At 38.4% G+C, this 16,958-nt stretch overlaps 1 protein-coding gene across 11 annotated transcripts in view; it reads right to left on the reverse strand.

Moving 5' to 3' along the window:
* Positions 1-838: 838 nt before the first annotated feature.
* Positions 839-16,958, reverse strand: part of NIN (ninein) — a 99,192-nt gene continuing 83,072 nt past the window's right edge. For 4 of the 11 annotated variants that reach the window (XM_053889391.1, XM_053889392.1, XM_019451843.2 and 1 more), the window contains 5 exons: positions 16,506-16,655; positions 14,229-14,333; positions 10,582-10,782; positions 6,931-7,044; positions 839-4,784 (listed from right to left, as the gene is read on the reverse strand). In XM_053889391.1, coding sequence (XP_053745366.1) covers positions 4,575-4,784; positions 6,931-7,044; positions 10,582-10,782; positions 14,229-14,333; positions 16,506-16,655 — 780 coding nt within the window. In that variant the 3' untranslated portion in view covers positions 839-4,574. Of the gene's footprint in view, positions 4,785-6,801; positions 7,045-8,620; positions 8,781-10,581; positions 10,783-12,210; positions 12,272-14,228; positions 14,334-16,505; positions 16,656-16,958 lie in introns of those variants that run through there. The other 7 variants (XM_053889393.1, XM_053889390.1, XM_053889398.1 and 4 more) reach the window with 6 other exon arrangements.

The raw sequence follows: 16,958 nt of genomic DNA on the forward strand, positions 1-16,958 counted from the left end.
AAATCTGGGCCTTAAGTCCTGAGCCCTATTTAGCTGGCTGTGTGACCTTGAGTAAGTCACAAGTTTCAATTTACTCATAGCTCTTGCCTCATAAAGGCAGTATGTGGCTGATATGAAAGCTTTGAGGGGCACCTGGGTGACTCAGCTGGTTAAGCATCCAGCTTTTGATTTCAGCTCAGGTTGTGATCTCACCATTGTGAGATCAAGCCCCACATGGGGCTCTGCACTGGGCATGGAGCGTGCTTGTGATTCTCCCTCCCTTTCTCTGTCTTCTCCCCTACATGCTCTTGCTCTGTCAAAATAAATAAGTAAAAGCTTGAAAAGTAAATAAAACAAGGCTTGTGAGATGGGTCTGGTTTGGCCACCATTTTGCTTCTACGTTTCAGTATTCAGCTAGTGCCTCAATGTTCGTTCAGGTTAACTTTTATGACTATACTTGCATATATCTAGCCAGTCACAAGCAGCTCAACTAAGTTTGAGTCACCCATTAAAGATGGAAAAGTGAAACCAAGCCACTTTGGAAGTACCCACAATCTCAAGTAGGGCCTCACCTGAGGTTAAGTCAGGATTCTAGAAGTAAATTATGAACCATACTACAGGGTATAGAGACCCCAACCTGGCTGGTCCAGAAGTCCTTAATTCTATGACAGAAATGGAGTCCCAACGCTCAGATCTTCTTAAAATGCAGAATATGAGGATATCGTGTTAGGTCTGGAGTGGGTACTGAGACTCTGCATTTGTAGAATGTGTTTAGTGCAGTATTTTGATGCTTTTACTCTAAGGACCAATGGTAAACACATGGACACTGTTTAAAAGTTCAGGATGTATACAAAACAGCCATGTTTGCAAAATTATTTATTTACATCTTAAGCTCACATTAAAACCTTCCTAAGATAGAATGGCTAAGATGAAATGTACAAAGTTGATATCAACACATACACAATTTTATTTCAAAAAGTTATCCTGTGGATGGCTTTTGATGAACTCGTTTTTTTTTTTTCCTCCACAAAACCAGTGTTCCCTTAAATCATGGTGTGAAAGTGTCTTCTCATAATGTTAAATCATTCAAAAAAGCTGAGAAATAAAGAGCTAACTTTTATTATTAAACAGCTATCCATATGCCATGCAGTGTTTTCTGTTTTAGTCTATGAGATGTTCAAATAGGCCCTAACATGATATAGTAAGTTTTAAATATGGAATACTTTGGTTATTAGGTTTTGACTTGGCTTTTGGCCGAACTTGTCTCTCATTCCACTGAGTCATTATAGGTAATCCGTTCAAAACAAGACTTGCTCAATACTCTTACAAACCACTTAGTCGTGCCTGGATTGGGAATACCTTTTAAGATGCTGACAAAAACAACACATTTTTTTTTTTTCTTCACTCAAGAAAAAAACCCACAAAAAATCATTCCTACATGTCAAAGTTGACCATAAAGTAGACTTTTTATTCATTCTTCCAGAAAAAAAAAAAAGTTCATCATAACAATACCTGACCTGGGTATTTGTACATTTTTGAAACACTAGACCTGTAAGACCTCCTTTGATACCCTAAAAACTCATGATTTTGTGATCTATTTATGTAAAATATGCTTGAGATTAAATACATAAGCAATGCATTTGAAGCTCCTGGGAAGGATTCACATTTAAAATAGTTTTTAAAATCTGGGTTTTAAAAGAGTTTTAGAAAAATAAAATACTGTGATCAGTTCTACCCCTCCCTCTCTACTTTTCTCTCCTCACAACTTGAGCTTAAGAGTTCAGGCTCTAAAAAGCATAAGAAAGCAAAAATAGAACAATGTAGGCTTTGTTACACACATTTTCGTCTCAGTTAACATATCACAAAGGCAAACCTGATTTTCTTTCCTTGAAATGAAGATCCCATCTTCTAAAACTAACATAAATAACTGTTCAGAAATACAAAGAAAGTTTAACCACTGCTTTTAATAAACAAGTGGCTAAATGCCTATAAAATAACGTGCTATTATAAATTGCCAGCTAAATTCCCACTCTAGTCTACAAAAATAAACTGCACAAATATGTAAATTTAAGGTAACTATTTCTCATGTTGGTCTTGCAATTTTATAAGTGCAGTAAAGCAAGAAATGAATAAGCACCTAGATATTGACTGAGTCAACTTTCATTTGAGCAGCATTCTGATTTTTGGATAAAGGGGATTCTGAATGTTTTCTAAAACTTTCCAGAAAGTCCTATTTACATTCATTGTACAGCATTTTATATACATGTAAATACACATTAATGAGAAATTAACCTATGCTTTTCATAATGTAAAAAATACAACACGTGATCATATGCTAAAGCCAGTAATTTGAGTAATCTGCTTGTTCAGTTTTGATAGCAATAACCTTGAGTAACTTGAATCATATTACATAAATATACCACAGATGCATAGTTTATTTATGACCTTAGTAGCCTAGGTCTAAACACAGTTTTAAGTGAAAAAGATTCTCTGTTAAAGCCTATGCCATACAAGTAGTTGGGCTTACTAGTAATGTTTGTACTGGGGAAGAAAGATTAAGGAAGGCGTGACAGCAGACATCAAATGTTTTGAAGGATAACTAAAGGGAAGAATTAAAATTAGTTATTTTTCCAGGGGGGTATTCATGACTTTCTGATAAGAGCTGTCCAAACATGAAAAGGTCTGTCTCATGAATGTGAATTCCAGTCCCACAAACGGCCATGCCTTGTCAGAGCTCTGGTAGTGAGGACTCCGGTGCTGGCAGTAGGTTGTCAGGTGGGACTAATAGATGGTTAGGCCACAAAGAGCTCTAAAGTTGCTTGATGCAAATTTTGTTAAAAAATTTTTTTTGTTTATTAGAGCGCGAGTGCTTGCGCGCACAAGTCGGGGAGGGGCAGAGAGAGAGAGGAAGAATCCCAAGCAGGCCCATGCTGTCAGGGCAGAGCCCCACGAGGGGCTCCATCCCATGAACCGTGAGATCATGACCTGAGCCAAAATCAAGAGTTGGATGCTTAACCCACTAGCCACCCAGGTGCCCAAAGATTTTTTTTGTTAACTCTGTATGACCTCTTAGGCGGTTTGCTTCATCTTTTGTTGCTGCCCATAAAGCAGTATGTGATTTTGCTGTTATTTGTCTTGTAAATTGATGGGCTTGGCCTTCCAGGAATGTATCAGAGTGAATTTTTCTCATCTAATTGCTGTCCCACAAAAACAAATAGCTAGTTAAGATGAGCTTTGTTAGTGTCTTACACATAGTAAGTCCTCCACCAATGCCTGACTAGCTGAAGTGGGCTAGAAGCAAAGATTTTACTTGGGGAAAATAAAAGTTACCTATTCTAAAATGTTGGCTGTTCTAGAAAGTTCTGGTCTTGCGACTGAATGGAAAATCCTATTTGGCACTCCTTTACCTCAGAATGCATGCCAGTGCTTATCAGAGTTAAGAAATTCTTATGATCAGATTTGAGGTGTTAGGTTAAAATTTCCATACTTCCTATTCCTCTGTTAAACAAATAATAACTTCAAGTTAGGTTTTTAACGCTAAAATCAATGCTTTTTTTTCCAAAAGAGTAAATTCAGTAAAAATGTAAAACTAAAAATCCTATGGCTCTAAATCTAAGACAAATAAGGTCACATGGCTTATGCATTTCAGATTCTTAAAGAGGCCCTACTGTTTCAGGAAGACCATTTAAAATATTGTTCCCTGAGTTCTTGAAGCAACCCTAAAAGTAAGTTGATGAACTCCAAGACTTTAGAGAGAGAGAAACCCACATGGTTTGCTTAACTCTCTTCTAAGAGTAACTGTTGAAAGTGGTTTGTGTTCAGTGCTTTCCTCATAGCTCAAATGCTATTGTGGCTTTATCCATTTCTTAGAAGATAAGCTCCCCAAATGAAACTTGTCAGAAGGAAAAAAAATGCTTAAAGAAAGTTGGGTTTTTTAAAGCAAGTACAGTTTTAACCTTAGTTAACAGTGTAGTTGAGTAAATCAGTTTTTAGTATCCATAATCCATCAGGAGTGGTAATACTGCCATAGGTGTTAGAAGGTCAAGTACATGGGCTTTGGCTCTTCTGTCCTCCGTGGTTATTGAGCTCAGGGTCTCGCACTAAAGAGCCAAAATTATTGGAAACAGAATGACTTCTCCATATTTAAATGTGTAAGAAGACAGACATTTGGTTTTCAAATAAAGATCAAAACAAACTCATCAGATCTAAAACTTAAAATACCTGGAATTTACACAAACATTTGTACATAATATTGTTTTGTTTTTAAACTTATTCACAACTGGGGGTTTTAAGATTCTTGCATTGTGTTCACATACCCACCTTTTTGGTGGCTATCAGGGTATGTTTTTAAAATTCAAAACTGGGGAATAATTTAAACAGTGAAATATGTGACTATTTGCAGCTCCCATTAGAGTCTCTTTAGAAAAACTAATTACAGTGAATGGAGAGTACAGTTCTGTTGCTGGCAGTTTTAGGTTGAGCTGAACTTTAAACCAGTAAAGGTTTAAAAAAAAAAAAAAAAGGGTTGAGAGAACCTACTGAAATGTTCCATCCATTTCAGTAAAGTGCACAAATGAGTGTATCCTTTGGCTTGGCTATGACCTCAAGGGAGGTGTAGAAGTCAGTGGTGCTGGTGCCAGATTCCTGACTATATTACTGAGGCTGGCAATCTTCTCTTCTAGGAGGTAATTTTTCTTTTCTGCTGTTTTTTGTCGCTGTTCAGTCATTTCCAGAGCTTTCAACAACTGGGCATTTTCAACATACAAATCCTTCACCATCGCATCTGCTTTAGTATTCTTGCACAGCTAGAAACAGAAACCAGAAACATTTTGACTCCATTTCTGTAACTGTCTTAAGTTTAAGGTCTGACATTAGAACAGTTGTTCATAAAGGCAAATGACTTATATTCTTTTATTTAACAATACAGGTTTAACATCAGATGTGGCATCAGGGATACAGGCAGAGCACATCCACTTTTTCCAAGCTGTTTCTTTGCATAAAGTTTGTAGAAGCCACTAATAAAAGAACAGATTGATATTTGAAAGCTCAAAAAATGAAAGCTTTTTTTTTCCCATCTAAGTAAATTAGGTGTTACTGCTTTTTCTTTCTCTAAAAATAGCAAAATACTTTCATAACTTCTGAGGTTTAGGGTGTGAACTTTAACTCTGTTCTTAACAGATGCTTGAGTTTCCTTCCCATTCATAGCTATAACCTACTGATTATTTTAAAATTTGGTTCATGTATTATAATACAGAGGTAAGATCTGGGCAGCTCCTTTTCCTTAACTCTTCCTCTTTTACATAGAACTTGTCAGAAGATAGACTTTAATTTTTATAGTTAAAATATATAGTCAAGGGATGGGAAAACTTGTCAGTGGCCTTGCGATAATTTTATTTTGGTTCCTATTATATATATTCCAACCCTCCCTTCCCTCATTACACCTCATTTTACAGGCAGTTTTAACCAGAGCATCTAAAAGTATAGAGGTTTCAGGGGAAAAAAGAACAACTGAGAGTGGCTAATTTATTAGCATTGCAAAGGGCAATGATAAAGACGATAACACCTGAAGCCTGGAATCTAGATGACGGGCAAGTGTAACATACTAACCTACCCTATTGAGCTGTTCTAAGGAAACATTTCATCCCTTCTTCTCTCCCTTCCTTCCTGCCGTTTACAAAACACTCCTGGCTCTTCATCCTAAGACCCTCTACTGCCCACTCCTCCCTATTTCTCCCGTTTCTTCTCCTGCTCCTCTCAGGACACTATGATCTGTTAATGCCAAAATATTTGTAGATGTCCACACACCATATGTTGTCGTAACTGCATGATGTTCCCGTAGCCTAGAATGCCCTTCTCACACTTCTTCACCTGTTCAAATCTTACTCAGCTGTCAATACTTGAAGAGGCCTTCAGGAAACTTTCTTTAAAGCATGGAGTTAGATCAAGTATTCTTCCCTGTGTTCCCCTCTGCTGAAAATAGAGTGGATCGGATTTTCTTTGTTTAAAATTACCACCTTGCCAAATGCTTAATACCTTGTATGTGAACTACGCTCCCCATTGGCAGGATTTTGTTCACTGTCATATCTCTAGCACTTAGAAAAGGACTTGGCATGTAGTAACTATGTTTTGAATAAGTGAATGATCACAGGGTTGAATAAATGCTTATTGTGGAAGACTTTCTTTTCTTTCCATTTTGTGATTAAGATATTGGGCAAAGAAAAGTTCCTAATTCTCCATTAAGACCTTCTCTTGGTATTATTATTCTTAAGTTTTATGTGTCTAGAAAACCAGGTGGGACAATTTCTGCCCCCACCTCCCCAGGTCTTAATTTCAGTTTCCAAAGTAGCTATAAATCTTTACTATAGAGTGGTCCTTTTTTGCATGTCTCTTCAGTGGTTACACAAATACTTTCTAAACCCAGGCCACACCTGCCACCAGCAGGTCAGGGTCCCTATTCTAATTCAGAGCACAGCCTTTTGGGGTCTGGATATAGCCAGAAGACTTTTTGAAGTCGTCATAGCCATCGCAAACAGCAAAGCTAAAATTCCATTTATTATCTCCCCATTTTTTACCAACATAAATTTTCTAGTTATTTAAATAGAATGTTTACTGTCTTGGGCAAATAAAAAAAAACTACAAAAATTAAATTTGAGCCATGGAACTTCATTAGGAATGCATTATGTCCAGATGAGTCTCTTAGCAAATGTACATTTTCAAAATTGTGGACAAACAGGCCTTAGGAGAGCTCTGGAAAAATAATGTAGAATACAGAATTCATATTTTTGGAGTGGTATGGGGGACAGTGAATCCTAAGTCCTGCTATACGTTTGTAGTAGAATTTGCCTTTATTTGACAACAAAAATTAACACGTTAATGGCAATAAAGGAATGTAAAACTGGAGTTAAAAGTGGAATGTGGGGTGGGTAGGTGGAGAGGACCCGGGAGGCTCACTTGTTCTTTGAGCTGATTCACTTTATCCTGAAGAAGCCTTTTCACCAGTTTCAATTTCTGTTCAACTTCCATCATCCGTTCTTCCATGACAGTTACCAGTTGTTCCTGGTTTCCCTGAAGGGAAGAAAAAAATGTGTTGTCATTTGAAAAATATGCCATACCGAAAAGAAAGCCCTAGTAATTTATTTTTCCCACAAGATGCCTAGAGAAAGGACAGTAAATATGTGCCTTTGTAACGGGAGGGGTGGATTTCTGATGAAATGGGGGCTCTGAACACTGCATGGGTTGCACATGAGAAAAGTAATCCTATCAGAGAATCAAAGATTAAAAAAAAAAATCTTACCTGTGTTACTATCTTCCCCTGAGATAAAGCAAAATTCTTAAAACCCGCATTTTAGTACCTGTGTGCACTTCTTCTAGTAAAATAGTTTTCAATGGTAAATTAAAAATAAGGTTATCAACCTTCCATCTGTGACTTGGGCCTTGGCAACACTGTGGGTCTCTCAAGACCAAAACAAAACTGAGTTTATTCAGGATCACTTAGCATTTCCAGTCAGCTTGCAATTTGTGTGTCCATTTTTCCTGTGTAAAATGGCTGATTACTGTGAGGGTGTTACTGTTCCTTTCTTTATAATAACCGGCTTCTTCCTGCCAGTTATTGTCATCTGTTTCCCAATTTGACTTGCCATTGTGAAGCAAACATCTGGATTGGAGGCTGGGTTTATCATAAAAAAACTTAAGAATCTCCCCACAAACAACTCATAGATAAAACGAGAGGGCAGAAACAGAGCCAGGGCTTCTCCTCTTCTCACACAACAGTGATAGGTTAAGGAGTTATGCGGGTTTTGAAGAGAGTGTGAGTGCAGCCAGCTGCCCTCCCCGCAGGTCACGAAAATGTCCATGTAAGGAATTTCAGGTTTTTAAAGGTTCTTCAAGCATTAAGCAAAACTCAGGTGTTAATGGCTGATGGTATAACCCCTTTTAAAAGCATGGAGAATGACCAAACGTGGACTGGAAGCCAATGTTTGGATAAAGCAACAGCATTTATTCAGATATAAACAACTGAACCATGTGATTAGTTTGAAGACAACTGTAGTAGGTCAAAGTCCAATGCAGGAAGTAAATTTCAAGAAAGAAGCTTTGAGAACATTTAGCTTTAAAAAAAAAAGATAGAATGGCTTTTTAAAGGTCAAACGTAAATGGAAGATGCCTGATTTCTACTTGCTTTAAAAAACAAAACAAAACAAAACATATAACTCAAAGAACATGGAGCATGGCCAAAGAGGAAAGAGGAAAAACAAAGGCAGTCATATATTTAAAATTTATTTTATTGTTTTCATCAAAATTTTTCTTTTTCCTGTCAAAAAAGCATGATACATCTTATACAAAACAGTATAAATAACCCAAATTTTCTTCCAATTCCATATATAAAAGTAGTACCTCTTATTAAAAATAGTTACAGCATATGGAATGAGAAAATATATAGAATACATCCTTTCAAGAATCTCAAGTCCACATTCTTTAAATGGTATAAATAAAATGATTTGTAACAAGCTGAAATTTGTGAATTTGATTCACAAACTGTCATTTCTACGTTAATAAATAAGAGACCTAATACTGCAAAGGCTTAATAATAATAATATAATTTAAAAGAGCACTTGATTCCAAAATGTTTTCCAGCTTATGTCTCTGTGTGTGTGTGTGTGTGTGTGTGTGTGGGAGGGGGGGGAGCGTGTGCATCTGAGTAGCTGCCATGGTAAGAAATGTCATCAATAGCAGCCCAGTTTTCACAGGTGCCCAATCCTTCTGTAGGAATCTGCATGCACTGCTCGCTGCTCCGGTAGCAAGGCCTAGAGAAAGAAGGCAAGTGGTATACTTCACCCCATGTCAAGATCATGTTTGGGGAGGAGTCTAAATTCACACATCTATAATGCAAACAATCTTTAAAAGCACACACATTAACACTACAATGCAAGCAAAGCAACACAGAGGCAGAAGAAATCACATCACTCCACACACAGAGGCGACGTGCAGATTCTAATAATGTTCTGTAATCTTAAAATTAGTGTCAGCTCAGGGGCCAGAAACAGAAGAGCCTGCAGTGGTATTCTAGAGACAACAATAAGCAGTCCACTCTGCCATCTGGCTGGAGAAAAAAGTTTTTTTGTTTTTTTTTTTTTAGTACAAAAACCTCAACAGTCTTTGCAGTGCCTAGGTGGCTCAATTGGTTGGGCGTCTGACTTTGGCTCAGATCATGATCTTGCAATCTGTGAGTTCAAGCCCCACGTCAGGCTCTGTGCTGACAGCTCAGAGCCTGGAGCTTGCTTCAGAGTCTATGTCTCCCTCTGTCTCTGTACCTCCCCTGCTCATACTCTGTCTCTCTCTCTCAAAAATAAACATTAGAAAAAAATTAGGCAAAAACTGTACTAAGGTTTTTTTAATCTTATCCTGAAGTAATTGGAGTAAAAGGATATTTTTTTATTTTTAAACATTGGCAGGTGGGTTGGAAGAACATGTTTTGAAAATAGCGTGAATGAGAAAGCAATGGATACAATGTCTGTTAAAAACTGAGGTCAAGGTTTTATAACTCAATTCTGTAATGAATTACTGAAGTATCTTCGACAGCCCATCTACACAATTTTAATATTTGGAAACTGAAGTGGAATAGAGGAAGCTTCCAAAAACGTGCATTTTTAAAGCACAAAAGACAAAACTAATTGTAACCTTTTGTTTGAAAGGGCAGATGACAGGATATAATGACAAACCATAGATATATACTACGAGAAGAGGAAGACAGAACTGCTCCACTGTGTAATTGTAGTGCTAATTTGACTTTGCAAAGCCACTTTGAGACAATTAGGGAAAAGGAGTTGGGGAAATTCCTTATTAAATGTCCACTGAGAGACAGAAGATGAGCATCCAAACCAGAAAGGATTCATTTAAAATTATACAAACAAAGGAGTAATTTTAATTTTATTGGTTCTGAATAAACAAAATCGACAAGCAAAGCTGGACTATGAATGAAGCACTTAAGAGAACTATTTGAAAATCCAGCTTGTATCAGATTATGTCTGTAAGAAGCTAGGATGATTCTAACTCAAAGGGAAGGGGAAAAAGATGTTGATTTTCTGAAAGAGTTTTTGAAACTAGATGATTTTAAACATAGTTGACATTTTTCCCTTATGTCACTGACTCCACAAAGTCCCCACTTGTGAATTCTATGGAATTCAGCAGGTTGTACCCCTCTGGTACAGGAAAACCTAGGGGCCTGTGTTAGTACTGCGTATCTTAGAGGTGAACTTGAATTCTGTAATATTTCTGGCATCGCACAAATGTCAAGTCAAAAACTGTTAGGTCAGCTGTACACTGTGCTTAAGTGATCCTGATCCTTCGTCATGGATTACGAATGTGCAAAGGAGACCCAGAACACTTCATCACCCAGCTTAGAAGCTGAGAGCTCAAAAGCATCACTGCAAAAAACCAAACCCAAACAACACTGCAGTTCTGTGGGTGTGTAAACACAGGTAAGGTGAGACTCTTCAACAGACACGTTAAGTTCTTAATCTCCACCTCTGAACGGGTAGAACTTCCCAATAAACAGGTCAAATTAGGTGATCTGAGTTTACTATGAGGGAAAACAGAGCCTCGTACCTGCGGCGTGTTGGTTTCGGAGGTCCTGTTTTCAAGTTCCTCCTGCAGGCACTGGTTTATCCTTTCTGCCTGCAGCAGCTGCTGTTGTAGCTGCAGAAACTGCTCCCTGGGCACCGTCGGACAGGCTTGCTGCTGGCGCAGCTGGAGATCCCACGTGGGAGGGGATGGGCTAAGCATCACAGTGGACCTCAGGTGCTGCATCTGGAGGACAGAGGGAGGCGGAGCCCGGTCAGCTGCAGTGCCTTCAAGCACAGAGCTGCCCTTGCAAATGTCAAGCAGAGGGAATGAAGCTGATGAATTCATTAACGGCCTCTCAGACCCACTGATCACTTGAACACAGGACAGTACGTGACTTGAGTAAGAAGTGAGTAACGGGAAGGGTCATTTTCCTTAGGAGATAATATAGTTAAGAAGTAGGATTTCTTAAAAGTTTTTAGACTTAAAAGATGTACTTCCTCACTCATGATGGACCTACATGATATAAGTCATGTGTCTGAATTCTACTTCATTGTTTCTGGCACTAGAACTTTTAATTATGCCTGTTTAAAAAATAGCGGGGCACCTGGGTGGCTCAGTCGGTTAAGCAACTGACTTCAGCTCAGGTCATGATCTCACGGTCCATGAGTTCGAGCCCCACGTCAGGCTCTGTGCTGACAGCTCAGAGCCTGGAGCCTGCTTTGGATTCTGTGTCTCCCTCTCTCTCTGCCCTGCTCATGTTCTCTGTCTCAAAAATAAAAGCATTAAAAAATAAAAATAAAGACACAAGTTGGGGTAAGCAAAGGGGAGAAAGTGGTTCAGCTTTAGGGTTTTGCCACTTTACTTACCATTCATAAAGACTCTTAAAAGCAAATGTTCAATGACTATGTATTTTCCAGGTTAGCAACTGAGTCAAAGAATCTCCTATCCAAAATTATTTTAACCTATTTTATTTTGTCAATGTTCAACTCTTAAATGGCACTGTAAGATAAGCAATTCGGGGACAGAGGGTGATATAGAAATACTTGTTCAAGACCATAAGACAATGATGTGTGTATCACATGCTGAAGTTGGGGAGAGGAAAAGGAAGGAGAATGCACACTGCATGTGGCCAGTGAAGCATGGCACTCTACATCTGTCGATACATTCAGCAGACTGAGGACTCAACAGAAGGCATGCAATGAAGACGACCAAGTACCAAACTCAAGAAGAAGCACCTCAAGGCTTCTGAGAGGAGAAATAGGCCCTCTAAGAGACGACTATAACTAAACATTTACCATGAAACTTCAGAGCCACTATCCATTTCCTTCAAGCTAAAGTTCTGAGGTGGGAGATTACCCGTTTTGAAATATTTCTAGTTACAGATTTAGAAAACCCACCATTTTATTTTCAGGAATAAAGAATAGGGAGAGTTATGATCCCATGATTTTCTATCAGCAGGATGAGTTTCTTCACATATATCTTTACATACTGAGGAAAATCCTGGCCTAAATGTAAACAGACATATGCCACAGTTAAAGCAAACTGAAAATGAATACTGGCTCTTACCTTAAGTATGTATTAACTGTTACAGTCAGTAGAAATGATTACATGAACAGGGAGTCTAATGAGAGGTCTCCATGCTATGAAATTGATTGAAAGAGAATGTTCTACCTTCACACACTATCTCAGGCAGAGAACTGCACCCTTCTCTGCTAGTTCCAACCACAGAGTTCTAGGTACAGGTTAGCCACAGACAAAACAAAAACAAAAGAAAATTACAGGAGTCATAAAGAGAGGAAGAAAAGTATGAGTTACAAAAAGAGAACAGTTAAAACTGGGTATATTATATACCTGAATAGGTGTGCTCAAGTCAGAAAGAACTTACAAAAACACCAACATTTACATTTCTCTGTGTATAAACTTTAAAATATCTTATTTCTCTGATCCTGCAACTGCAATGTGAGTTTGGGAACTTACCACCTTTTCCTCCACCTACCCCACTACAATTATTTAGAAGATTCCAGGTCCAGCATGGGTGGATCTGATGTTAAATACTTGGTTTTACAGTTTATATTCTGCATCTCCAAATGGCAATTTTCTCGTTTGAGTGTTTGAAAACTGTTGGCTACCGGAGGTACCCAGTGGACTTGAGAAGTGCTAATATGGACTGGAACCCCTTTGTTGAATGTTCAAAATGAACTGTTTATAGAACACCGCCTCATGTAGTTCAAAGAGCCCCAGAGTGTGACTCAAATTCTTCTATTTCCTAGTCTAGTGATGTGGGAGCATGCCCTGGAGCATGGATATGTATTGTATTACATCAGCGACTTTTAAACTGGCATAGAAAGATGAGGAGAGATGCCTTCCGTCAAGGGAGTGCCTACATCAGATGAGAAAGCTTTCCTGAAATTCCTTGATCCTAAAAATTCTGAAAAATAATGAAGGGAAATTGCTTATGATGGCTAATCATGTCAAGGGGGGTTAGGAAGAGATGGAGGTTTCTGAGGACGGCTCGAGCAGGTGGGAGAAGAATTGGCCTGTTAGCAGAACATTCGGAGAGGATCTGCCACTGCCTAAGTATATACCCTGTTACTTATCAATTTGGTACTAGAGAGGTGGGGCTTAGCTTCAGATATCTTACTCCTCACAATATATAATTATTTCATCAGAAAGCATGTCTGTATCTAAACATAGCCTGCAGCTTGGGCTTTTGAACACACTTATTATATGCTATTTATAGTTTAATCTCCCTATTAGTGGATAAATCAGAGAACATAAGATTGGCAGAAACCTCAGTGGTCATTTAAATGTCAGTGTGACAAATTTGCCAGTATTTCGCCAGATTTCGTAAAAATCATCCATTTAAAATTACCTTGGCATGTCCAATTTCTTAAAATATTTAAATCTCTCTCATCCTATAATTCTGTTTTTAAGATATTTGTATTCGTAGTAGTTTTTAAGAGCACAAAGACATTTTCTACCCATGCCTCTCTACCTGCGATAAATTTTATAGTACACTACGTGATATTTTCATCTACCCAAAGCAAAATATCTCTGTGAAGTTTTTACTTATTATAGGAGGATTTGTACGGATGTTGTTTTACATCCTGTAATTGTACTTAGTAATCAGAAAGCAATCTGGTAGACTGGATACTCAATGTCCGAGCTGACAAGTTTTACAACTCCATTTTTATATTTAACAGATGTACCTCTCCCGAGGCAGTGCTGAATTACAAATCTGTAATAAACCATGACAGCACCTGAACATTAAACTTCTACATGCTGATATTCGCAAATTCCTAACCCAAGAGGCTGTTAGCAATCCATCTATAAAACACTACGTATGATATGGGAGGTATCGGGAAACCGTTACAATCACAGCAGTGGTGGGGAGCTCTGGGCCAATATCAGAGTCCCCGCCCCCTGAATTTGTTGAGGTATGGGTCCTTGCATTTTAGGATTACCCACATTATTCCTTCCTCTGTGAAGCAGTGTAAATTCCCGTGACTATGTAATGAGCAAAAATGTCTATCAAACTTGGTAAGACAGACCAAAGAATTCAGCTTGGCAGCATACTTTTCCAGTTTTTCTCATAATAGGAATTCATGCTATGCTGCTCTCTCTCAACAAACGGCACATTCGTGGATTAAAATATTCTTCAGACTGAGGCCCTTTGCTTAAAAACTCACCTCCATTAGCTGCTCATCCAGTTTTACTTGTTTCTTTTTCAGGCCTTCATTTTCCAAATGAATTGTTTCTAACTCTCTTTCAAGGGAATTCATCTGACTGACCTGCTAAAAAAAAAGAAAACAAAACAAAAAAACCCAAAAATTTCCTTTACAAACAAACACTTGAGTTGCTCTTTTTTATTTTGACAAATCCATGCTAGTCAGAAATCTCACCCCTTGGAAGAAAGCAAAGATCATTCAGCAAAGGAAAACAGCACTATGATTCAGTGCATCAATTATATTTAGTTTTTGATCATCACTGCTTACATAGAACAGATTCCGTAAGGCACCTGGCTTGCAAACTTTAGTGTCACTCACTGTAAGAAACACACGCAGGACATAAACTCATACCCATAAGTACATATATACGCATCATCAGTTATAAGTGCATATCACTGAAAGAAAATTTCATGAAATATTTATCCTTACCATGAACCATGTACTCTGATATTTTCCAGTATGTTTTATTAATAAAAAAGGTAGAAGTTTTCACTACATCACTTTCATGATCCTCTACGATGGATCGGTGGGGAAAACAGTCTTAAGGCAAAGTTTAAGTCGGGTTTAAAACAGAGTACAAAAAACCTGCTTTATTTAACTCCTTTCTCAATTTTAAAGACTAAATTTGAAGATTTTATGAGTATCCATTTTTGGAATTCTCTATTGCAGGAAGAATCTAATGAGCTACCTGACCCAGGAATTCGGAATATTGCTAAGTAGAAATACAGGACACTTCTATAGAAGGCTGATTTTGGTTTCTATCAAAAAGAGCTGAGGAGAGTAGCAAGAATTTTTAAACAGAAGAGTAATCTTTTCAAGTTAAAACCTATCATTAGACTTTTCTCTCAGTGAGCAGCTGGATGAAACCCTTTATCTTTCTGAAAAATGTACTTGAATGTACCTAAAATTAAATGGCATTTTGGCTTTAGAGCACAAACCAGTCTTCTTACCGCCTATGGTCATAACTTTCACAAACTTAAAATTTTCATAAAATTTTTGTGACAGAAACAAATGATTGTTCATCATTCTTCCCAGATTTTTACACAAACCATAATTTTCAGAAGAGGAAGGTAACAGTGACCACTCTGAGTTTTGGTTGAGAAGAAGGAAGAAAGAAAAACAAGGGACAAGAACTCCCAGGGTAGCACTGGGCTTAGATCTCTTACTTCAGGGAACCAAGTACAGAAAGCAAAAGTTGCTCTAGAGACTTAACCACATGGTAGCCCCCCTCCAACACGGTCCCTACTGATGTCCACCCATGGTGTTCACACCCTTGGTCTGTGTGACCAACCGAAGACAGCAGAAATGATGGTGTGTCCCTTCCAAGGATTAGCTTATAAAAGGCACTACAGCTTTCTATAGTGATCTTTTGGAATTTCTCTCTCTCTCTCTCTCTCTCTCCTCTCACTCACTGCCATGTCCTGAGAAAAGGCCCCGGTGGTGAGGACCTGAGGCCTCTGGTAATCAGCCAGCCAGAAACAGAGCCTCTTCCTGTAATATTACTGAACTTGGACGTGGATCTTCTAGTACCAGTGAAGCCTTCAGATAAATGTAGTCCCAGCTGATAGCTGGACCACAACCTCATGAGAGACCCTGAGCCAGAACCACTCAGCTAAGCTGCTTCTGAATTCCTGGCCCACAGAAAAGGAGACAACAAATGTTTGTTCTTTTAATTTGTTGCACAGCAATAGATAACTAACACAGACCATATGAAGATGTTCCTGATATTCAGGATATATATATTTTACAGTATATCTATTTTGCTAACTTAAAAGGGCTGTGAGGCACTCAGTTGGTTGAGCATCTGACTATGGTTCAGGTTATGATCTCGCGGTTCATGGGTTCTGTGCTGACACACATCGGGCTCTGTGCTGACAGCTCAGAGCCTGGAGCCTGCTTCGGATTCTATGTCTCTCCCTCTGCCCCTTCCCCATGTGTGCTTGGTCTCTGTCTCTCAAAGGTAAATAAATACTAGAAAAAAATTAAAAGGGCTGTAATACTGCTAAAGATGATTAACCATCTTCATTATGAATGCTTAAAGTTAACTGCTCCTTTGCAACCACCATTCAATCATAAAGAACTATAATACTATTTGACCAGATTACAAAAACATACATGTAAGGAAGAACCAAAATATACCATTGTGATCACTTCCTTGGAAGCATGCAGGGAAAGAAACATACACTTAGGGACACATCACAGTAAGGACGTTGACACATATAAACTCTCAAAACTCACCTTCCTATTAGTAGGTGATCGTTCCTTTTGAAACTGTTCACACTCTCTCTTTAAGCTCAACTTCTCTTGCTCTGTAGGCCTCACCGTACCTGATGAGTTTAGATGTTTTTGGTGCTTAGGGGGAAGAAGGTTTGATTCCAGTTGACGGACCTAATAACAACATATGTAAGAGGAAGAAATGTGAAGATAATCATCCAGTGAGGAAGAAAAACAAAAAAAGAACATAAGGAAAGTTTTTATTCAGTACTTGGGTTCTGTTGTATTAAAAACACTTTTTTTCCCAGTCAAGTCTGCCAATTTTTTTTAAATTTTGTTAATGTTTCTTTATATTTGAGAGAGTGAGGGGCGGGGGGCAGAGAGAGGGAGACACAGAATCTCAAGCAGGCTCCAGACTCCGAGCTGTCAGCACAGAGCCCGACATGGGGCTCAAACTCACAAACTGCGAGATCATGA

This window comes from Panthera pardus, unplaced genomic scaffold (genome assembly GCF_024362965.1).
Source record: "Panthera pardus isolate Hobbes unplaced genomic scaffold, ASM2436296v1 HiC_scaffold_24, whole genome shotgun sequence".
Taxonomy (NCBI): domain Eukaryota; kingdom Metazoa; phylum Chordata; class Mammalia; order Carnivora; family Felidae; genus Panthera; species Panthera pardus.